Genomic DNA, 23059 nt, shown 5'->3' with positions numbered 1-23059 from the left:
GCTGGGGTCAGATGCTCAGGACAACAGAGTTCTCTTTTCTTCACAAGAGATCCTTAATTGTGCTAGAATCAAAGGCTATTTATTTCTATTGGCCAGTCTTCACCCAGCATGAAATCAAGTATTAATTTAGCAAATTAACAAACCCCCAAATATCCATCAGGACATGGCCACAGCTTCAGATCTAGTGAGGCGTGATTACTAGTGAGGCACGAGGAAAGAAAGTTTGAAAAGATAAACATGCATTGGAGCAAAGACAAAGTTCTGAGGCCAAATCAGCTTTATTGGCTGTGTTTGGTGACTTGACCAAACTGTGTGCAGCAGGAGAGTTCAGGAGCTGGTAAAGGCTGGATCATAACCCTGAAACTTCAGGATTCTTAATATTCTTCTAAGGCTAATTGGTTTTTATAGAAAAAGATAACTGAAAGCAGCCTTTTCCTTTATTTTTACAAAAAAAAAACAAAACAAAACAAAACTTTTTTAGTTAGCATTTCAAATAAGCTGAGCCTGTTTGATGGCCTGGTGACTTCTTAGCTACATGTTAGGAGACATCGTTTCTTTATTATCTTTGTACATTTTGAAAAATAACTCTTTTGGTGCCTCTTCTATTTATGACTCATAATAACACAAGTGACTCACGCTGTCAAATTTTACAAGCTATTACTTTGGATAATTATTTTTTCCCCTTCCTTTCAGAAAAAAATATGACAGTTTTCACTATTTTGTTACTAAGGGCATCTTCCTACTACTTCAGACATTCTCAGAACTTAATTTTCTAAGTAAAGCATATGCCACAAAAAACAAAAGCATCTTCCACCTCTTGTCTCTCTCACAGATGAACACATGTGAAATAGAATAATTATTTAAAACTAGTTCTAGAACTTCTGAACTTGTTGATCAGTAAAATGAATTTCAATCACCAGATTTTACCTAGACAATACTGCTTTTGATTTAAAGATGGTGACTGTAAGCCACTTGCACATGCTGGCCTAAAATTATTTACCAGGGCTGCCCTTGGCACAGGCTGCCTCAAGTTCTCCATTGCAGGGATTTCTGGTCTGACTCTCCAGTGAAGTTTTGTAGTGCTTTCCCATCCAAAGTGTGAAAGGATGTCCCTAGGTGGGGATTGGCTTGTATGGAAATGAAATTAAAAATGAGCAAAAGGTGACAGAAGACACCCTGGCATATCCATAAGCACAACAGCTTGAAATAAATTTATTTATGCTAAATGCAAAAGTGAGGCCTGAGATAAAGCTTTGAACTGAGCAGAATGGGAACAGCACTTTAAAACACAGCACGGCAAGAAAGAAGTGAGAAGGGAAAAATGAATGACTGGGTGAATTATAAACATGTACACAACGTCTGCTCCATGGAAAACAGCACTGCAGCTCTCAATGTGCTCAGTGAGACTGGCAAAGCACTGGAGGGAGGCAGCACACAGAGCAGCACAGCAGAGGCTGTGCTGAGGGCTGAAGATGGAAGAAATTGCAGGAAATAGTTTATTAGCACACAAAGCTCTGGAGCAGGCCACAGCACCTGGGAAAAAGCCAGCCCTGGAGATGGAAAGGACAAGTGGTATGAAGGAAGAGATGGAAAGCAGCTTACTTGTGGTACATCTACAGCTCAATGCAGTGGTAATAAATATGAATCAAGGGGAAAAAATAGTGTCCTGTTCTTGTTTCAATTTTGCAAGTTTCAAGAGAAGGTCCTGGGAAATTGCATGCCTAGTAACAGAGAAGTTGTCTCATTGAAGTTAACAGAAGAAAAGTGAACCTAGCTTTATTCAAACTGAAAATAAAGCAGGGGTTTTTGAATTTTGCCAATAAAACAAATAAAAAATGGAGTATTTAATGTTACCCCAAGACCTTGTGTCAGATAGTCATCACTTGATAAGTGTCTTTTTTTCCAGCTTAGAAATTGATGCATTTCCTATGAGAGCACAGAGCCTGTGTTGTGGAGAACACAGGCCAGCTAGAACCTTAAACTTGAAATTGATGCAAGGAAGAAACAGCTGGAAAGGAATGGTTTTAATCAAATCACCAATACTACACAGACTAAAACAGAATCATTAAGCTAAATATACCAACAATACCTCTAGTTGCCTTACCAGAAAAAACCCCACCATTTTAAAAAAAGAGGAATTAATGTCCCTTGCCTGTTAACCAAACACTGTCTATCTCCAGGGCTCCTCCAAGGAGAGTTCCTGCTGCCACTCCTGGGACACAAGGAGACACAAACACAGATGCAGGCAGTGCACCACAGCTGTGTCTAACTGGGGAAACTGGGATGGGCAAACTCCCCAAGCTTCTTGGGGAGCCCAGTACTAAGAAATTGTCAGAGCATGCTCACAATGACTGATATCCTCATGAATGCCAAAATCAACCACCAAATCAACCTCAGTACCTCAGTGGCTGGTAAGGTCATGGAACAGTTTATACTGAGTGCCATCACACGATGGCCAGGGTATCAGACCCAGCCAGCATGGGTTTAGGAGGGATAGGTCGTGTTTGACCAACCTGGTCTCCTTTTATAACCAAGTGACCTGCCTGGTGGATGCAGGAAAGGCTGTGGATGTTGTGTACGTGGATTTCAGCAAGGTCTTTGACACTGTCTCCCACAGCAAACTCCTGGAAAAGCTGCAGCCCGTGGCTTGGACAGGAGCGATCTTTGGCGGGTTAAAACTGGCTGGATGGCTGGGCCCAGAGCATGGTGGTGAATGGTGCTGCATCCAGCTGGGGATCTGTCACCAGTGGTGTCTCTCAGGGGTCTGTGCTGGGACCTGTTCTGGGGCCTGTTGTGTTCAATATTTTCATTGATGACATGGATGAGGGTATTGAGTCATTCATAAGTAAATCTGGAGATGACACTCAGCTTGCGTTGATCTATTGGAAGGGAGGAGGGCTCTGCAGAGAGGCCTGGAATGGTTGGATGGATGGGCAGAGTCCATTAAGATGAAGTTTAATAAGTGCAAGTGTCGAGTCCTGCTTTTTGGCCACAATAACCCCCTGCAAATGTTACAGGCTGGGGGCAGAGTGGCTGGACAGTGCCCAGGCAGAAAGGGACCTGGGGGTGCTGTTCAACAGCAGGAGGGACATGAGCCAGCCGTGTGCCCTGGTGGCCACGAAGGCAAATGGCCCCTGGCCTGGATCAGGAAGAGTGTGGCCAGCAGGAGCAGGGAGGTCATTCTTCCCCTGTACTCAGCGCTGGTGAGGCCACAGCTTGAGTGCAGTGTCCAGTTCTGGGGCCCTCAGTTTAGGAAGGACATTGAGACACTTGAGTGCATCCAGAGGAGGGCGGCAAGGCTGGTGAACGACTGAGGGAGCTGAAGTTGTTTAGCCTGGAGGAAAGGAAACTCAAGGGTGACCTTATCACTCTTTACAACTCCCTGAAAGGTGGTTGTACTCAGGTGGGTTGGTCTCTTTCACCAGGCAGCACTGACAGAACCAGAGGACACAGTCTCAAGCTGTGCTAGGGGAGATACAGGTTGGATATTAGGAAAAAGTTTTTCACAGAAAGAGTGATAAAGGACTGGAATCGTCTGCCCAGGGAGGTGGTGGACTCACCATCCCTGGATGTGTTTAAAAAAAGATTGGATATGGCACTTGGTGCCATGATCTAGTTGAGATGTTAGGGCATGGGTTGGACTCCATCTTGAAGGTCTCTCCGACACACTTGCCACTTGCCAGGGATTTTCTGGATGCAGAAGCTAGCCTGGCAGCTCCATGTCCCTGTCCCAGGGAGGGACCCTACATGCCCCTGAGCCAGCACCTCATGGCAGGGTTCACTTCCAGCTCCTGAGGGAAAAACTTCTTGCCAGAGCATTCTCTGCCCAAGGATTGCAGCTCCAACGGGGAAGCCTCTGCCCGGAGCAGATCCCGCAGTGTCCAACACGGGCGCTTCCAGGAGCACAGGATCTGCCACGGAGCCCTCCGGGCTGTGGGGACAGCCCAGGGCATTGGCTCAGTGATTTCACTACTCGCTGCTTGGGTTTGCTTGTTTTATTTTTGAAAACAAAAACCTCTCGTCTCTGTATCAGCACGAGGTGATGAAGCTGCTGTTGCTGGCACACACCAAATCTCCTGCTGGATGGGAAGGGACTGGGGTTTGGGCCTGAGCTGGCACTGCTTGGTTACTGAAGAACTCAGACATTTCAGCTGACATAAGGGCTGGACCTTGGAACAGACACTTGGAACAGACACATTCCCGACAGCCCTTCTCCCTCTCAGGGGAGCAAACAGTCCGGAACATACAATAAGTGAACAGGGGGAAAATTCAGCATTAAATGCAAAATCCCCAAATCTCTTCTCAGTCAATTAAGACTGAGTCAATTTGCATTGGCAGCAACCTGCTCGGAAAAACTTATATCCCCAAAGTCCCCCTGGCCCCAGGAATGACCTCACAGGTCAGGTGAGCTCCTCAAGGCACAAGCGTACTTGTTGCTTGCAGGAGGTTGGCTCCTGAGTTGTATCAGCTCCCTACTTCTTTTTTTTTTTTTTTTTTCTTTCCAGGAGACTGAAACTACTTGCCTAAAGAAATGAAATAAACAGCAAGCATTTGCCAAAGTACTCCCACCACTTGGAGCAGTTTGTTTTTGAGAACATTCACTGCCAGACTGCTGAATGGGAAAGAGAAGCAACAGGAGAGCAAAATCTCTCCTTCAAGCATTTCTGAAGAGCTTATCACATCAGTACTGAGATATTCACAGCCCTTTGGTTTCTTGCTGAATGGAAGTAGAAAAAAGATCACATCTTTCCTTTAAAACTCAAGTGAACAAAATGGGAACTTTGAACAAACCTAGAAAATTTAGAGCTGCATCTACTGATTTCAGCAGGGAAAAATGGGAGAAATCCCTAACAACAAATACTCATTGAAGCATTGTCAAAATATCTAAAAACATTACATTGTCAACAAAAGGAAAAATTAGAGTGGAAAATCATGACTGCGAACACTGGGGGGCTGTAGGAAGTGAAGTTGACACAACAGCCCAGAGCTAAATTCCGAACAGCCAAACCACAGAAAATTAATCAACGGCAAAACAAAGGAATCCTTAAAAGCTTTATTAAATAATACAGATTCAAATAATATTGTCCAGTGCTAGATTCTGAACAGCCAAACCACAAGAAAATTCAAAATAAAGGAGTCTTTAAAAAGCTTTAATACAGATTCAAATGATTATCTACATCCAAACTGACTTTTAAGTTGTACTAGCACTTAAGGCACAATTTCTCCAAAACTAGCCAGCAAGTTAAACAAGACTCAATACAATTACATGTAAAAATCCCTTTGTTTTTAACACTGTGTGAAACCAAAACTCTACACCCTGCACTAGGTCTGCATTCCATTCATCTATTTGCCTGCATAGTTCTGCACACAAAGTACTTTGCATGAAGTGTTTTGTTATTTTACTTTCCTCATGGTCCTTAGGAGAGTTCAGACAGCCACAGTTATTCACAGTTAAAACTGGGATGCTTGTTATATGTAAACAAAACCCGTATTTGATAGCTGCAAAACCCTGCTTACAAATAAAAGTGACTGGGATGTGATTCTATCCTCAAAATAAAGCCATCCTACCAGAAGAAAGGTCCACTTAGAAGGCACATGCTTTCACATTCCCAGTTCAAAAAAGTGCTTACAGTACCAAGGAATACTGCAGTTGTACCCAAAGGAAGACACACTAAGTTCTGGGTTTCTTTTTTTTCTTTTTTAATCATTGTTGTAAGAAAACTTCCAAATTATTCACAGTTGTTCCAGCACTCCTCATGTTAAACCAGCATATTGTGCTGATGAATCCCAGTGTAAGGCTAAAAATAAAAACACTTATCAGTGCAATACATTCCTGAGCTTTTGAAACACAAAATAAAAACTAGTTCTTCAAAATATACAATCATTCAAATTTTTGGCTCATATTTCATCTGTTTTTCTAATTTCCCTTTTTTAAAAAAAGATCATTAGAAATCTAATTTTTTAAAAAGTAAATTAAAAATTATTATCACTCTAACTTAGATATTATCTAACTTCAAGTTGCTTCAAGAGTGCAAGAAAGCCAGATTAGCATGAATGCTGGTTTTTGTGCAGGTAGCAAAAAACAACAAATAAAACAAACTTTTGAGAGTTGCAGCACTAACATTAAAAAATAAACTCAAAGAGCTCTAAATATTTAAAAAAAATAAATTAAGGACCTAGTTATATTCCAGAGCAAACTTGAATTGCATCCCAACTGCTAAAGTTGCTGAGCTTGCTAAGGCACTGGATTGTGGATTTGTTTTTATTTGCCAGCACGAGGAGGAGTCTCATGTGTTGCCTCTACCGAGAAGCATATCCCGTGCTCCAGAGCGTGGCTGAGGGGCTCGTCTGCCTGCTGGAGGCCTGGGAGCTGAAGGAATGTGCAGGGGACACAAGAGAACCTGGAACGTGGCAAGGAGAAAACAACCATCAGGGAATGGTGGGAGAGGGAACAAAGGAGTAACTGCTCTTGATCATCTGCTGAGCACTGACAGTGAGTCTGATCATCCACTCCAAGTGAAATCATCCCTTTAGCTTAGTGCCTCTTGAAAAGGTATCCTGCAAGTATCACAACTTTGTGGGTCTTCCTGGTCAGGACTTTTCAAGTGTGAGCTGGGACACAATACATTTCCCCTCAGCAAGTGATGTTCACTTGGAATTTGCCTCACTTTATTTGAAACATCACACATTTGTCTTTACAACCAGGCCTGCAGCTCACTGAAATTTAAATGCATGTGTAAGAATGAGAGTTATTTTTTATTACTACTCTTGATTACAGACCTTCCTACATTCAATCCCACTGCAATGACCAGACTAATCAATTAATTCACTTTTGACTCTGTGACAGCTGCTTACTGTTAGGGGTGTGCTGAAGACTTGTCCTTGGGTGGAATACTGGCTGATTGTGCTGTTCATTCTGTGAGAAAAATGCATGGTAGGCTGCAAGACAGTTGAAAAACAAACCAGAATTATTTCCCATGGCAATCATTCCTTTTCATCTTACAGCTAACACATTGTAAGAAACTACAGGGAAAAAGAATACTAGTGCGATCTTTCCTTCTCTTACCTATGATCATAACAGCTGTCCCCGCTAAGAGTGCAAAAAGCGTGAAGATCATCACCTGGTAAGACTCAACAAACTGCTGGAAGAGACTGGCTTCATCTGCAGAATTGATTCAGAGAAGGCAATATTAAGTTAAGAAGAGCATCTTCTCCAATCTGCTTTAAGAGTTAACCTCATAAACATCAGAAAAGCTAAAAGTTTCTTCTGGCATACAGAGTGCAGAGCTGAACTTACATCTCATGGGTGCAGTGGTTCTATCAGCCAGGTAGATCACTGTGACTGGGATGGTGATGGACTGGTCTGTCATGGGACTGGAGACAGTCAGAGAGGTGGACAGAGAACCCTGGCTGGGAACTCTGGGATCAGCCAGGCTCACAGTGTACACCACGTAACTGGGCAGCCCATAGGATTTCTCCTTCTCTTGCACCTTCACTGCTGGGGACTCGCATGTCACCTGCACAGGGAACATCCAACCTGACACAGGTTGCTGGGCACAGCCCAGCAGACCTCCATTTCCCAGGCCAGCTGCCAGCAATCATTCCACAGAAACACAGAGCAATTCACCTCCCCAGAGGAGTCAGGTGCACCTTTACAGTGACACCTGCAGCATTTCTCCCTGCCTATTGCCAAGGGTGCCCCCTCTCACCTGCCCTTTCCACAGGTCTGGGCTAACCCTACACAGCCAAAATCCACAGACCTTTACGGGTCTGTGTGAGCTATGGGCAGTCAGTCACACACAGATTTGGGCAAGAGTCCCCCAGCCACAGGAGTCAGGCAGGTTTCTGCTTCCTGACCCATGAGCTGGTTCACATACACCAGGCTGCACACCCAGGTGAGCCTGACACACCTGTACTACCCCAAAACCTCAGGGCCTGAAGGGCACCTCTGTGCCCAGCTGCTCCCTGGGCACAGGGCTGCATGGGCCCCTGAGCAACCCAGTGAGTTGCATCCCATGTCAGTGCATTGGAACACAATGAGCTTTAGGGTCCCTGCCAGCCCAAACCATTCCGGAATCCTGTGAAAAGTGAAAACTGAGGAAGAACACATTCCAAGACAAGCATGTCCAAACCATCTCAGGAACAAATCTTGACATGGTAAAGATGGCAGGGAGTGCCTTGCCTTGAAAAGCTGCATGTGACAACTCAAAATGCTTCCAGCTGTGCTGAGATACCTCCTGGGAACGCACTCACCTCCAGGCTATCCAGGATTTCACTGTCCCCGAAGATTTTCAGGACAGAGCTCATGTCCTGGTTGCTGAGCAGCATCTCAGCCTGGTCAGCGTAGAACCAGCGGCTGAAGGGCACCTCTGTGCCCAGCTGCTCTCCGGGCACAGTGCTGCCCTGCACTACCGCTGTCACCTGCAGTGTGGCTTTGCTCCTGCTCAGGTGCTTCAGCTGCTTGTCAGTGAGGCTGTGCATCCTGATGGAGCACGTGTAGTGTCCTGCAGGAACGAGACAGTTCGGGCTGGTAACTGCTCACCTTTAGGGGTTTTTCTCCACGTACAGTGAGACTGCTGGGACATCTTCAGAGTAAAGCTAAAAAGGGTGGTAAAGCTCAACAGCATACTGTTGAGTCCATAGATGGATTGGGACAGTGTGTCTGTTGAGTCAAACATCACAATCTCAGCACTACAACAACAGAATTATTCCTTGTCCCAAACTGATCATCGTGAAAAAAACACTACGCTGGTAACTTCCAGTCACATTTTATTTTAATATGCTACTGAGACTCAGTTCACTTTGAACATAACATTTATACTAATACTGAAAGGCTTTACTGAAAACAAGACAGAACATCCTATTTCATATTCTTTTCAACTAGTGTTAAAATTTCAGCCAGCTACGATCACCACCATCAAATCTGCGAAGATGCAGTTTATTTATAAAAGTTCCTTTAAAAGTTATATATTCACCATGTTTCTAGTCTCATAAGGGACCAATTAATCTGTTAGCAGCAGTAAAGGTAGTAAACTTTCCAGAGAATGAAGATAAAAAGCATCAGTAACAAAAAGAACTTGCCAGGTGCATGTTTTTCCCCTTATTTTCTTCCCCATGCTAAGTAACAGAGGCATATGCAGGGTAAAACAGGGGCTTACACAATGGGTGCAGGGATAAATCTAACAGATAATTACAGTAAATTCACGAATACAAGCCGCACTGAGTATAAGCCGCATCTCTGGGTGTCGGCAAATATTTCGTTTTTTGTCCATAAATAAGCCGCACCCGAGTATAAGCCCTCTGTCGTTCGCAGCGAGGACCCGCGTGCAACAAAGTTGCCAAATAGTAACAGAATCACAGCAGGGCGGGGTTTACTGGCTCGGCTCGGGCTGTGCAGGCTCGGCCCGCTCGGGGCTGCCGACGGGGCCAGGTAGCCCAGCCCGGCGCTGCCGCTCGGCGGGGCCACTGGGGGCCAGCCGCCGCTGCTACTGGGCTTGGTCACCACGGCCCGGCGCTGCCCTGTCGTGGCAGGCAGGGACGGAGCCCCCCGCCGCCTCCCAGAGCCGCGGCAGTGGCGGCCCGGGTCCCACGCCGCCTCCCCGAGCCGCAGCAATGGCGGCGCGGGGGCCCCCCGTCTCTCCCCCAGGCTGCAGCTGAGGAGGGAAGGAAAGAGCTCTCCCTCCTCTCTCCCTGCCCCCTGTGCTGCCTGCAGGCAGCCAGGCTCCACCTGCAGTGCAACAGAGTAACAATTTGTAACAATCGCAAAATGCCGACTTTGCAGTTGCTCAGCTGGGCACTCTGGCTGGCACTTCTGAGGTTGTGAATGTCAGAAAATTATTCACATATTAGCCGCATTTCTGGTTTAGGAGCAAAATCTTAGTCAAATTGGTGCGGCTTGTATTCGTGAAATTACTGTAGTGTTCTTTACATACAGTCCATGGTGGTTTGGTTCTGTTCTAAATCACGTTATACTTTCAAAGAATTAATACATTGTGTAGACTTAACATTTTATTTCCACCTCCACAGTGTCTGACAATTTCCCTCTTTTTAAGACCCAGTTCATGATGTTTTGGGGATATAGTTCACTTTTGGAATACCTGTCACTCGATTGCTCCTTTGCCTCTTTGACTTACTACAAAAACTCTGAAAAACATGAAGTGGGCTGCCACTGACTTCTGGCTTTCTCTGAAAGCCAACACAAGATTTTGTCACAGGCAGAAAACCCACTGAAACAACAAGTGTCCATGTGAACAACCCACTGAGGCCTGATGTCCTACACAGCGAAGCCCAGAGGCTTCAGAAGGAAGGGGAGAGGAGGTTTAAATTGAATGTTGGGACAGAATTGCTCCCTGTGAGGGTGGGGAGGCCCTGGCACAGGGTGCCCAGAGCAGCTGTGGCTGCCCCTGGGTCCCTGGCAGCGTCCAAGGCCTGTTCAAGGTTGGACAGGGCTTGGAGCAGCCTGGGACAGTGGAAGGTGTCCCTGGCCATGGCAGGGGTGGAATGGGATGGGCTTTAAGGTGCCTCCAACCCAACCCTTGATGCTGGGATTCTCTGGAATCTGCTGAACCAGTGTGGCTTCTTGTCAATCTTACCTGAAATTGCATCAAATCCAGGTTCTGCCACAAATATATCCTGTGCTGGGAAGTCAAAGGCATCACTGTTGAAATCGAGATGGCAACTGATAATGGACTGGGGTTGTAACTCAGCAATGGCTTCAGTCTGAGCAGGGGAACACTCCCCTAGGGGGAAGGAGAAAGTTCATTGCTAATTAAGTACAAAATAAAATTGTAACTAATTAAGTTGAATTAATTAAAAGCAAAATCATGGTTTGTATTGGGTTATTCTACCACCTTCTGAAATTGTTTCACAAGGTTATGAAGATCTTAAAATAGCTGGAAATCACAGAGAGTTGTCCTTGCTCAGGTCTAATCCCAAATAGACAGCAATGAAAATTTTATATATTGTGGGGTTTTCTTGACAGGAATAATTTATTTACAGGAAAGAATAAGCTGGAGAAAATGTTCTGCTCAGATGTCTCTTGAATAACTTACCCGATCCTGGGAGCCTCGAGTTAGATTTTAGTACCTGGCAAGATGATATTTTGGTAGGCTAATAATTTACATATGGCAAAATAAAATACTATTGGAAGGAAGTGCTAATTGTTAAGCTGGAAGTTAAAGGGATCTGTAATCACACAAAATACAGATTACTAAATAGAGGACACAATATGATGCTTAATCTCTATATTGATTCTAACTGGTGCTAAATTCTGTAAGAGATTTAAGGATGGTAACTAAGTAAGAAAATATAACTCCAGGAAGGCACTTGCAATGAAACGTTAATAGTGCCCCAGAACACCTTCCAAATTCTGTGCCATGGCTCTTAGAGCTCCTGGGACTCTAGAAAGGCATTTGAGGTTCTCAGGGATCTTGTTACCCTTAAACAACAAATAAAAACACGAACCAAAGCATCATGAATCCATAAGCACACAATAAACTATCAGCATAAATATTTTTAATCATACCTTTCAAATTTTTGTTTGTCTCCCCAATTGAAACTATGACTTTTGAGGCTGCCACTCCCTGCAAACTTGTCTGCATGCCACTGACATGCATTGCTGTGGTCCTCTGAGGTGCATTAATCACAATCTGGAAAAAAGATGAAGCCCATTGTTACCAAAAACTCTTTCAACAAATAAAAATTAATGCAAAACCAGACTGGATTGGTTGTGAAAGACTCAACGAGGTGATGTTTTTCTTTGAAATCCCACATTTCTCTAATATTAGAAACTGCCTTTCCAAGCAATTTAAGCTAGCAAAAACATTTAGTCTTCCTACCCAATCCCCAGAAGTTAATATGCATAAAGCCCTACGTCTAAATTTAATTTTAAAAGAATGTCTAGTGCTTATGCTGGCTGATGCAGTGAATTGTGTCAACAGTACAACTGCATTGCAGATAAACAAAATACAGTAATTTCACAACTATAAGGCGCACCGGACTATAAGGCGCACCGCCCCGGATTCGGCAAAATTTGCAACTTTGTAAATCAGATAAGGCGCACCGGTCTATAAGGTGCACTTTTTTTTGGAGTGAGGCCCCGCCCCCAGCTCACCCCGTGGGGTTGCTGGCCGAGGCCCCGCCTCAACCCGGCAGCCATTGGCCCCCGGGCCCACCTCCACCCGGACCCAGGAGCGGGGGTGCTGCCGGCCCCCTAGCCTGCCTTCATCCGGCAGCCATGGCTCCCCGGGACTGCCTGGACCCAGGAGTGGGGTTGCTGCCGGCCCCCTAGCCTGCCTTCATCCGGCAGCCATGGCTCCCCGGGACTGCCTGGAGCCAGGAGCGGGGTTGCCGTGGCCCTCCTAGTCCACATTCACGCGGCAGCCATGGCTCCCCGGGACTGCCTGGAGCCAGGAGCGGGGTTGCCGTGGCCCTCCTAGCCCACATTCACGCGGCAGCCATGGCTCCCCGGGACTGCCTGGACCCAGGAGCAGGGGTGCCGTGGCCCTCCTAGCCCACATTCACGCAGCAGCCATGGCTCCCCGGGACTGCCTGGACCCAGGAGCAGGGGTGCCGCGGGGCCCCTAGCCCACCTTCATCTGGCAGCCGTGGGCTCCCGGGACTACTTCCACCTGGGAAGGGGGGTGCCGCGGCCCCCCTTGCCCACATTCACCCGGCAGCCATGGGGCCCCAGGACTGCCTGGACCGGAGAGGGGCGGTGCCTCGGGCCCCCTGGCCCGCCTCCACCCGGCAGGGGCAGTGCCGCGGGCCTCCGGGCCCACCCCCAGCTGGCTGCAGAGGCACTTCCGGCTCCCCCCACGGCTCTCAGCTCACACTTCCGGTTTGGCAAATTTCGCCGCTTTGTACATCAGATAAGGCGCACCGGACTATAAGGCGCACTTCCGGGTTCGAGGGAAAATTTTAGTCAAAAGGGTGCGCCTTATAGTCGTGAAATTACTGTAATTTAATAGAGTACTTCTGATCAGTGATGCATGGCATAACACTTGAGCAAGTTCTTGCTGGCATCTCATCCTGCAGTGAAGCTTCATTCACACAGCAGCCATACTCAAAAATTGGTTAGCACTTGGAAACAACTTAGCCAAAAAAGGAATTAAAATGTACAGTATAAAAACAGTAGAGGTGAAGAATCAAAATTGTTATGCTGTATTTTCTTCCTTAGAACAGATGTTTAAAAAAAACATCATGTTTTTGGACATATACCAAATACTTCCCAACCATCTGCATTCCTAAAAGAACATTTCTAAATATTTTTTAACGAAAAAAAAAAAAAAAAAAAAAAAATCCCTTAGAATACAGTTTGGTGAGGGTCCACTCCAAACAAACCAACCTCAGCAGGCATGGAACAGTACCTCACCTCTCTGTAGGTTTTCAGTAACCCAGGGATCTCATAATAGACAGTGACCACCCCAGAATCCCTTGCCAGGGACACACCAGTCTTGGAGTCCACGAGAAGAAGAGCACTTGAGGAGGAGCTCCAAACGCCTGGCAGGCCTGGAAAACACCACAGGGTTACTGCCAGCACCAACCGCAGCACTTCCTGGGCACTCTGGTGCCTGTGAGTGCCACTGCCTGGCAGTTATTCTGACACAAGCCGATTAATACCAGCAGTCACACACAGTGAGTGCAGGCAGTCCTGACTCTGCAACAGTCCCACAGAAACCACTCTTCCCAGCTAATGGAATAGTAATGTCTGAAGTGTGGTGCTCAGGAATTCAATACAAGAGACATATTGCATAGTGCAATTAAAATTAGAGGAGTTGATCTAACGTATTTTTACCATTAACAAGAACAGTGACATTTAATTCTGAACAAATATGATCAATTATGCATTTAGTTTTGCTGAGAGTAAGACAGAGGCATGCTGGTATCCCATGGAATAGCTGCTACCCCACACAGTTGGAGGTCCTCACCTTCCTGGGCTGTCAGCGAAGTCCTCAGGCACAGGACATCCCCCACCACCACATCTGGGAGCTCTGGGAAGATGGCATGTTGGACAGGCAGTGGGATGTAGTCTGCAGTGCCACTGTGCTCTGCATCCCACACCCTGAGCAGGGTCAGTCCCACGTTCACGGTCCTGACCACAAAGGTGTTGTTGGCGGCTCCCTTGGCGATCTGCACAAAGTCATCTCTGCACACAAACAGAAGGCAGGCTTACTAAAGGCATTATCTCTCCAACTGGAGAGGTATCCAACTCCTCAGATGGCTGGTTGCTTGTTTTCAGCAACAGTCATCTGATGAAATCCGCAAAGTATGGAAATTATAAAAATTATTTAGGTGCCACTGAGGCAAATTTCAGTTCTCAGTTCACCACTATGCTGAAGAAATACTGAGATTGTAATTATGCATGAAAACTACTTCTTATTTGTGAGAATTTGAGAGCTTTAGAATGACATCATCTCACTCTTTTCCCTTTTTTCTCAAGGGAGTTAGGAAGCTAAGAAATTTGAACACCAATATACAACTTTCCAGACATAACAATGCCATTTGATTGCCAGTTCTGGTATTTACCCGAATTCAGCAAGGTGCTCTGCTGAAAACAATCCATGTTTCAGTAACAGCATAAGTGGTATTTTACTGAAGACTACAGGAGCCTTCTTCATAATATTTATTCTGTGAGGCAGAGACCAAAAGGCCCTTTGAGGCTTGTCCCTGCTGCGGGAAGGTCACACAAGCCTATCTGAGGAGACGGTCCCTGATCCAGAACATTCCCCACCTTACATAAGTGCTCAGTGAGTCAGTGGAATACAGCAGCACTGGGAGAGGCAGATGCTGATAGATCAGTTGTTTCTCTGCGCCCCTGCTGTGCAGGGGGATGATTCAGAGTCACAGAGCAGAGCAGAGATCCTGCAGGCCCCGCTGGGATCATGCTTATCTGGGCAGCTTTCCATGGCTAGGGAATATCGATTGCTAACTGAACTCTTTTTCCTGCCACGGTCTCTGAAGGCCGCAGAGACAAAACCCTTGCATTGCTAATCCTAGCCCAAGCTGATCTTCACTTGGTATCTTTGGAACAACCTCTGTTCTGTGTGTGTCTGGCCTTTTTTTGCTCTCTGTAATTACCACTCACGACAGACACGCACCTGTTGGTGGCAAAGTTGAGCACAGCATTGTGTGAATGGAAAGTATCTCCAGAGTTATCGTGGAAATGGACTGTAAATGTCAGTGTCACACCCAGGGGCAGGGCCAGCAGTGCCTCTTTGTTCTGGGTGAGCAGAACGGGCATCATGGAGATCCTGAGGTAAGAGATGGGGCGGACCTGCAAAAACACCAGCAGTGAGAAGGCAAGTTAAATTGCTTTTTATGATGTCCCTATAAAAATAATCAAAAAGAGATTTCATTATGTAAATATGCAGAGCTGCCTTTATGAGCCATATGCCAGAACTAACATGTGAAGCTGTTATTATCACTAGCTCCATTTCACAAGTTGAAAGGGTCTCTGACACTGTCTAGTGCAGCCCCCCACTGAAGCTGAGTTACTCAGGGCCAGCTGGCCAGGACCATGTGTAGCCAGCTCTGGCCATCTCCTTAGATGGAGACTCCATAGTCTCCTGCAATCTGTGTTCGACAGCCACCCCAGCGAGAAGTGCTGTCCTTTGTTCAGGGTTTCCTGTGTGTTCCCCTTGCCCTGTCATGGCTGACAAAAGCCTGGCTCTGTCAGCTGATATTTCTTAGCCCTTTTTTTCTACTACCACTGGGAACTGACACAAGCAATAAGCATGTAGAAACACACATCACACACAGACTTCAGAGAACACATTACTATTCCATCAATTTGAACTGTTAAGATTCCCTGGATATGCAAGAGAACAGGTGGCCCCCTAGACCTCTCTCCTAAAATCCCTGAAATAAAAGGTGCAATTCAATTGCCCAGATATTAGAAGAGTAACTCGAGATGTACATGTGAGGAAGGGGATGGAATGGTCACTGCTGCCCAGCTGCCCTGCACCAGGTGAGAAAGCCAAGCTGTTTCAGGCAGAGCTGGCAGCTGACAAACCCTGAGGGGTTGGCAGGCTGAGTTCTGCTCCCTCAGTGTCTCTCCTCAGCCAAGACAGAGTTGGGAACTGCTTCAAACTTTTTAGCAGAGTCTGCTCCATTTACCATATGTGCACACCCCCACATTTCTGCAGTAACACTCCACTGAAGAAAGGTTTTCTGAAGACAAAGACTTGACAACCTATTCTTTTGGTTTTTAAATAGCATACTACTATTCTTGATTAACTTACCTAGGTTAACAAGCAAAATTACCCAACAAAAATAACTACAAAATAACTATTGTTACAGCTGTTGGAAAATAAATAATGGATGGACAGAGGAAGCAGAAACTCTCAAATATATTGAGAAAACTATTTTAAAAGAAGGCCTCAAGCTTATCTCATAGAAAAATCCCTTTATTTTCCTGACCTAAGAGGCTCAGCTAAAACATAAAATTCTGCTATCTGAAAATGTACACATCAGAACTTAAAAAGGAAAGGACAAATTTGGCCTCAAGCAAAATACATCTTCGGTGAATCCAAAAAAAAAAACCACACTGTCTGCTCCACAGGCTGGTTTCATCAGTTAAAATCTCCATGCATGCAGATCTCTGCCCAACAAGCTGTGGTTACAAGCCAACAGAAACCCCATTTCCCTGACACATTATCAAGCTTGCTTTACTTTAAAATCTCAGCAACTGTCCCACAAGGGACAGCTGCTAAATTTAATATTGATGAATATAGCCTTTTACTGTTAAAGCATCTCAGGTTTTGAAGAATTTTTTTTTAATTCAAGAAAAAATAAAAATAAAATAGTGAGTGCAGTAGGTCGACGCAAGAGCTGAGCTCACTGCCACTCCTTCCCCCACCCTCCCTGGCTTATGTAAGAGCCCTTCTTTGAGTCAAGTTCAAGGTCTAAGTGTGAAGTGGTGCTGCTGCAGCAGTTTGGTTCTTAATTGTGTACACTTGCAAACAGACAACACAAGATCTTATGAAAGAAGGACAGAGTGAAGGAGAGAGCTTTGCCTTAGAATGACACAACAGATTCAAGCTCATCTCCAGCTCTGTCACAAGTTTTCTGATATGACGTTTGGCAAAACCCCTCAAACTCTCTCAGCTTTTCAGCCATAAAATGAACTGTGTTACCTCATGAGGTTAAAAATATTATTTCCACATTTCCATAGAGGCATTGCAGTTGTAATAAGTACAGGAAAACAAATGAGCTGCACAAGGTGCTGAACTGAGATGGGTCCCACTACAGAGAGCTTCATATCACCATCCTCAGTACAGGACAAACTCACACAGGGGGATGTGACCGGTCCCACTGTGTGCTGATTAGATGGCATTTGAGCCACCCCCAAACTCAGACATCTTTCATTTGCCAAAGGGAAGAAACAAGGTCCCGTCTAACAGTGACAGGAGAATTCACTGCCACCACCTTGCAGCAGGGGTGGCTTTAGTGACACTGGGCCTCCATTTTGTGTTTCATTCCCTACCCAGGAGAACAGATTCACACCCTATCCTATAGGCAAAGTTGAACATCATGGGAAATACCAAAATTCAAATTAAAAAAAAAACCACAAAAACACCAAGCCACTTCACAGTGACTACAGGAGTTAAACTTAGAAATAACTTAGAGAACTCAATTGTACATCTTTCTCCTTTAGGTGGGTAGAGGGAGATGATGACAGTAAAAAGGGATAGCAGGAAGGGAAGCAGTGGATATCTCAAGGTTCATGTTGCCAGATGCAGGAAGTTCTTGGCTCAAGGATTTTTTGAACAGAGATGATGGGCAAACATTCCCTGGTGTCCACGTTTCAAAGCTCAGAGTGATTAATTCCTATACTGTTCATTTTTCGGAAGTGAAGTTCAAGAAGTGCAGCCAACAATCCCTGTTGTAGTAGTGAAGATGTGTTTGAGGAAACCACAATGGAAGAGAGCTGACACTACCTTAACAGCAGCTATGATGGTCTGGTTGATGCCAAACAACTCTTGGGAAATCACTTCAATCGTTGATGATCCAATCACAGACCCAGAAACAAGGAATCCTCTCTCATCGATTGTCACAACAGGGACTTTGTCTGGTCCATCCAGGACACGGTAACTCAGGGAGGCCACTCGGTCCCTGAAGAAAAACAAGAAGTACGGAACCCCTTAAATGTGTAAAACCATATTTAGGGTCTCTTCCAACACAAACCATTCTGTGATTCTATAAAACTAAGGGTTCCCTCCCCTTAAAATCTAAATGCCTCTAAAGCTTTGCCCTCATTGTGTGTCCTACTCTCTCTATCTGCCCGTGATTATGCTAGGAAAACTACAATTCAAGCCGGATATGAGTCTAAAATGTCAGCCTTTGACAAAAGATTATGTAAAAAGAGTTTCTCATTGGGAAATGACATTTTAATCTGAAAATCCAGCCATAACCTCTGTGAGAGAAATACAGAGAATTATATACCACAAAGCCTCAATCACCCATCAAAATGTCTACAGGAAGCAGGATACTGGTTCAGCTTTTAAAAAAGGCATCTGAAAGTTCCCAACATTGAATGAATTTTCCAGCTATAACCTAATACAAGATTTGACAAAGCCCAAGAGAACGGGTAAGATACCATGAACCAGTATATAAGTTTTGTATTAAATGGATGTACAGTGACACTGAGAAACTGAAACAGTTCCCTTGAACACAACTGCCCTGCAGTTCAGATAAAGGGGTGACAAAAGCCACAGTACAGAAATCAAGCACTGACCTGTTGGTCCGGAGTTTAACAAAGGAATTTGGTGACATTAAGATCTGCTCTGCTTCTGTCTCTGGAGTGACTAGTTGAAGTTTTTCAAACACCTGGAAAGTAACGGGCATTTTGGCCTACTGTTGTGTGCACACAGTAATTTACTTTATTTATTTAATCTTCAAAACAAACAAACAAGCAAAACCAAATAGAACCGTAACTTCCTTTCTTCTCTTATAGAATATATATGGTAAAACAAAACAACTGAACATGAATATTTGAGAATGGAGAGTCAGTATCTTCTACAAGTTATTCTAAAGAGCATTTATTTCCAGGGCTATGGCTAAACTAGGAAGCAGCATGAAAACAGAAGATTTCTCAAGGGAAAAGGTGTTGGGAACCCATATTCACTAGAGTTACTTTAGACTACCCCTGTCCCCATGAGCTGAATGAGCCCAAGTGAGGAACATTATACAAACAAGAGTAAGGGCTCAAAGATAAACCAAAGCCGGAGCTACTTCTGTATTTCAGATTCTTGACTTCAAATACAGACTTCAGTCCAGTTCTGAAGGAGATGCTTAAACATGAACTGTGTTACAAAATCATCCTACCTGAATTTGGATTTCATCAGACAGTTCTCTTGCCATGTAGAACTGGTTGGCTGCAGCATCAAGGACCTTCACTACAACTTTCAGGCCTGTCCTTCCCTTTACTCTGCCATGAACATCCACTGCAAAGTTGTAGTTTGCAGGAAGCTGAAAAGCGGCCTTGAACAGGAGAAGGGGATTAAAGTTGGACTCATGGAAAGCCCAGACATTGGCACAGAGGTGCTGACAACTGATCCTGGGTTTTGAGGCATTGGAGGCAGCACTATTCCCTGCATTGCCCTGCATTGCATTTTCTTTTTCCAAGCTGCACACACATGCACTACACACACACACACACACACTTCACCTCACTGTGCCTTGTCCTGACATCCAGAGTGTCCCTCTTGCTGACAGACCAGTGGAACGTTAACCCTGGCATGGCATTGCCAAAGGAGAAAGGAGTCTGGGTGCTGGTGATGCCCATGACATAAACTGGCATCTGGAAAGAGAGAAACCAGCCTGCTTAGGTAATGCCAGCATGCAAACCAAACACCTGCCCACAGCAAAGAGAATTAAAATTCACTGATGAAGAGATGGGGGTCTCTCGTAAAGGAAATTATTCCTCCCAGAGCTGCAGTGCTGTCACCAGATGATGTGACAGGAATGGGCACAACCTGCAGTTCCAACATGTGAAGGCAACAGAAGTCAGTCCCAAACAACTCACCTGAGTACCAACTTTCATTCGTGTAATGGGTGCCCGAATTCTCACGGCTGTCAGCTGTACCACCTCAACATCCACCTTGTCCTGGGAAGGAGGAAGGGAAGACAATGTAAGCACTTGTCAGACAGAAACCAGATTTCACTTTCAGGCTCTACAGCCCCTATTCTGCCATTATCTAATCACTGTTGCCACGTGATTTGCATGACTTGTCAGAGAAAATAGCTGGACAAATTCAGTAGAAATGTAAAAAACTGAAAAGGATTAACTTTTGATTGATAGGCATTTTTAAATGCCCCCTAAATTGAAAAAACAAATCTGTTCAAAATTGCTGATGGCATGAATGATGGAGCTGAGAGGTGAGACAGCAGTGGACAAGATCACGGGGAGCCCCAGCAAAGAGGGATGAAGAAACCCAGGAGGTAAAGGAAGACATGGAGAGGGATGTAAGAAATAAATGAGGACTGTAGAGCACCAAATGGGACAATGGAGAATAAAAGGATAATGTGTGACTGATACGTCCTCTTCATATATCCAGACATTCCTGATAGATTTTATTCCTGCTATATAATGGGGAGGAAAAGTCAGATCTGGATCTCACTGGGCAGTAGATTTATCTTTCAAGTTCACTTTGCCTCCTGTCACACCATAAGGGCAGACTGCTGCCCATGCATTAAAAAGCAGATATTTCTTGGTATTTTATTTTTTAAAGAATTATTCTGTGTCCTCTTGGCCTGTGCTGACACCTTTCAAGCAGCTGAGCTTTGTGGTTCACAGCAGGTGTGCTGCCCTGAACTCAAAGGCAGAAATCGTAAGATCTGGCCCAAGTTCTGTTGTTCTGAGTCTCATGCAAATTGCAGGGACTTATGCTCCCTTGTAGGCCTGGCTCACCTCCTTCACACTTAGTTGCAGGAAAATCTAAGGACACAGATTCTGATGGAATATCAGGGATCCACTGCTTGCACCTCACAGATGGGTTCATACCACAAGGGATGACTGTTCTATTAAGAACACTGCAATTTAGGAGACAATGTGGGTTTTTTTGAGCAACAGCTGCCTTCTGGATCCTCCTGACCTAAGAGGGAATGCAGACAAGGACAACCTTCTGCTGTTCTTAAAAGTTTCTTTAAATGGGCTTTTCTAGATGCACGAACCAATCCTGAAGATACCAGACTGGTCATAAAATCTCCCTGGTTATCTGTGAGACTCTGGTTTAAGGTACAGCAAGGTTCAGCTACCTGTTCAAAGTACCACCTATGTCAATACCTGTGTAAGTTCACAGGCCAGGGAGTAAGGAAGGAAAGCAGAGAAGTGCACGAGGTAACACTGCTCATGCAGAAAGACTCTGTGTTCCCTTTCAGAGCCAAAGCCATGAGTCAGAGAGCCCCTATCAGTCCCCAACAGCACCATAAATATTACCTGGGACACTGCCACAAGCTTCTCTGTCTCTGCATCAACAGCCTGCAGCACTCCTGTCACCACCCCACTGCCAATGGCCACTCCTCTGACCAGCCCAGAGCTGTTCACTGCTGCAATGTGCTCATTGTCGATGGAGAAAATGATGTTAGAGAGAGGCTGGGGGCCTCCTTCAGCAGTGATCTGTCAGAACAGCACACAGAACAGTTCATGAACCCTTCAGATAGTTCTAATCACCATTATAGGACACACTCTTCCTGCTCAGCACCACAGTGACTTCAGTGCTGCCTGCACCTTCCCAGAGCAGGTTCAAGGATTATTCCCCCCTGCACACTGGTCCTTTCAGGATGTCAGCCTGGGAAATGCATGAGCTAAGCACAGCAGTGGACTCTGTGCCTCACAGAGTGTCACAGGCTGATTCTACCTCCAGTCCAGAAAGTTTCAGAAAACTTCACCTCCCTTTCCCTCCAGCACCCTGGTGTAGAGCTCTGCTCAGTGTTTTAGTTTGGACAACAAGCCCACTATGTCTAATTCCATGGAGCTGACAGATTTACTCATGTTGTGCTGGTATTTAACACCAGAAAAGTTGACACTCCATTGACAAATGCAAATACAAATCCTTTGATCCAGCAATAAAGCAAAACAGAAGTTGGCTCAAGAATGACACTGTTCTTGTTCAGAGGAGTATTACTCACAGAAACGCACAATGGGTTGGGTTGCAAGGGACCTCAAAACTCATCTTGTTCTACGGGCAGGGACACCTCCCACTATCCCAGGCTGCTCCAAGCCCTGTCCAACCTGGCCTTGGACACTTCCAGGGATCCAAAGTTGCTCTGGGAAACCTGGGTCAGGGCCTCCCCACCGTCACAGGGAACAATTCCCTCCCAGTATCCCATCTGACCCTGCATAGGTTTGAAGCCACTCTTTATGTCCTGTCACTCCAGGTCCTTTCCCAAAGTCCCTCTCCAACAATTCTGTCAGTCCATTCAGTGTGAATGCAGACAAATGTCAAGTTGAGTATCTACTGCTGAAAATCCAGTTATGAAGATTCATTTTACAACAGAAATTACAAAATAAAGAAAATATGTAAGAAGATGCCTCACCTGAATCAAGGCCCCAATAATCAGGGTCACTTTCCTTGGCAATAGTCTAAATGGGGGAAAGACCTAAAAACAGAAATATGAATACCTGTGTTCAGGATCCTTCAATCAGATAAATTATGCCACAAAACAGTACAAGTGTAAAACTGAGTCCTTAGTTGCTTAATCACAGTAAATTGAGCATGCAGAAATTTAACTCATCATCTGCAGTTAACACTGAAATCTGACTGCCATTAGGTCAGTTTCCAGACAGAATGAATTTTCTGGCACATTGATTACTATACTGTAACCATAATTTATATATTCCTGTTCCATTGTAGCACAGACTTTATTTATGCATGCATCTTATCTGAAATTATTTACTTCAATCTGCTGTGGAGCAGAGTTGATTCTCTGTCCTCTTCTGTCAATCACAGTTGCCATCAGACTCGTCTGCCCAATGGTCATCCCACGCACCAGGAAAGTAGCAGTGTGGTCATCCAGAGCCTCCCTCAGGGGACTGCAGAAAGTCCATTAAAGAAAC

At 45.2% G+C, this 23059-nt stretch overlaps 1 protein-coding gene across 2 annotated transcripts in view; it reads right to left on the bottom strand.

Annotated features, from left to right (window-relative positions):
* Positions 1–5034: 5034 nt before the first annotated feature.
* Positions 5035–23059, bottom strand: part of NUP210 (nucleoporin 210) — a 50143-nt gene continuing 32118 nt past the window's right edge. Inside the window, exons 23-41 of one of the 2 annotated variants that reach the window (XR_004419273.1) lie at positions 22900–23035; positions 22540–22602; positions 21440–21619; positions 20027–20107; positions 19670–19801; positions 19327–19482; positions 18737–18828; positions 17940–18114; positions 15099–15274; positions 13929–14146; positions 13373–13509; positions 11525–11648; positions 10593–10739; positions 8254–8504; positions 7298–7517; positions 7067–7162; positions 6856–6939; positions 6177–6401; positions 5035–5798 (exon numbers count right to left, since the gene is read on the bottom strand). Coding sequence is in view for 1 of the 2 variants with exons in the window: in XM_033071437.1 (XP_032927328.1) it covers positions 6301–6401; positions 6856–6939; positions 7067–7162; positions 7298–7517; positions 8254–8504; positions 10593–10739; positions 11525–11648; positions 13373–13509; positions 13929–14146; positions 15099–15274; positions 17940–18114; positions 18737–18828; positions 19327–19482; positions 19670–19801; positions 20027–20107; positions 21440–21619; positions 22540–22602; positions 22900–23035 (2569 nt within the window). In the remaining variant the exon portion in view is untranslated. Of the gene's footprint in view, positions 6402–6855; positions 6940–7066; positions 7163–7297; positions 7518–8253; positions 8505–10592; positions 10740–11524; positions 11649–13372; positions 13510–13928; positions 14147–15098; positions 15275–17939; positions 18115–18736; positions 18829–19326; positions 19483–19669; positions 19802–20026; positions 20108–21439; positions 21620–22539; positions 22603–22899; positions 23036–23059 lie in introns of both variants that reach the window. The other variant, XM_033071437.1, reaches the window with a different exon arrangement.

The sequence above is a fragment of the Catharus ustulatus genome, chromosome 13 (genome assembly GCF_009819885.2).
Source record: "Catharus ustulatus isolate bCatUst1 chromosome 13, bCatUst1.pri.v2, whole genome shotgun sequence".
In the NCBI taxonomy this organism is placed as follows: Eukaryota; Metazoa; Chordata; class Aves; order Passeriformes; family Turdidae; genus Catharus; species Catharus ustulatus.
Note: the sequence above shows the minus strand (reverse complement) of the source record. Positions and strands in the feature narration are given on the sequence as shown.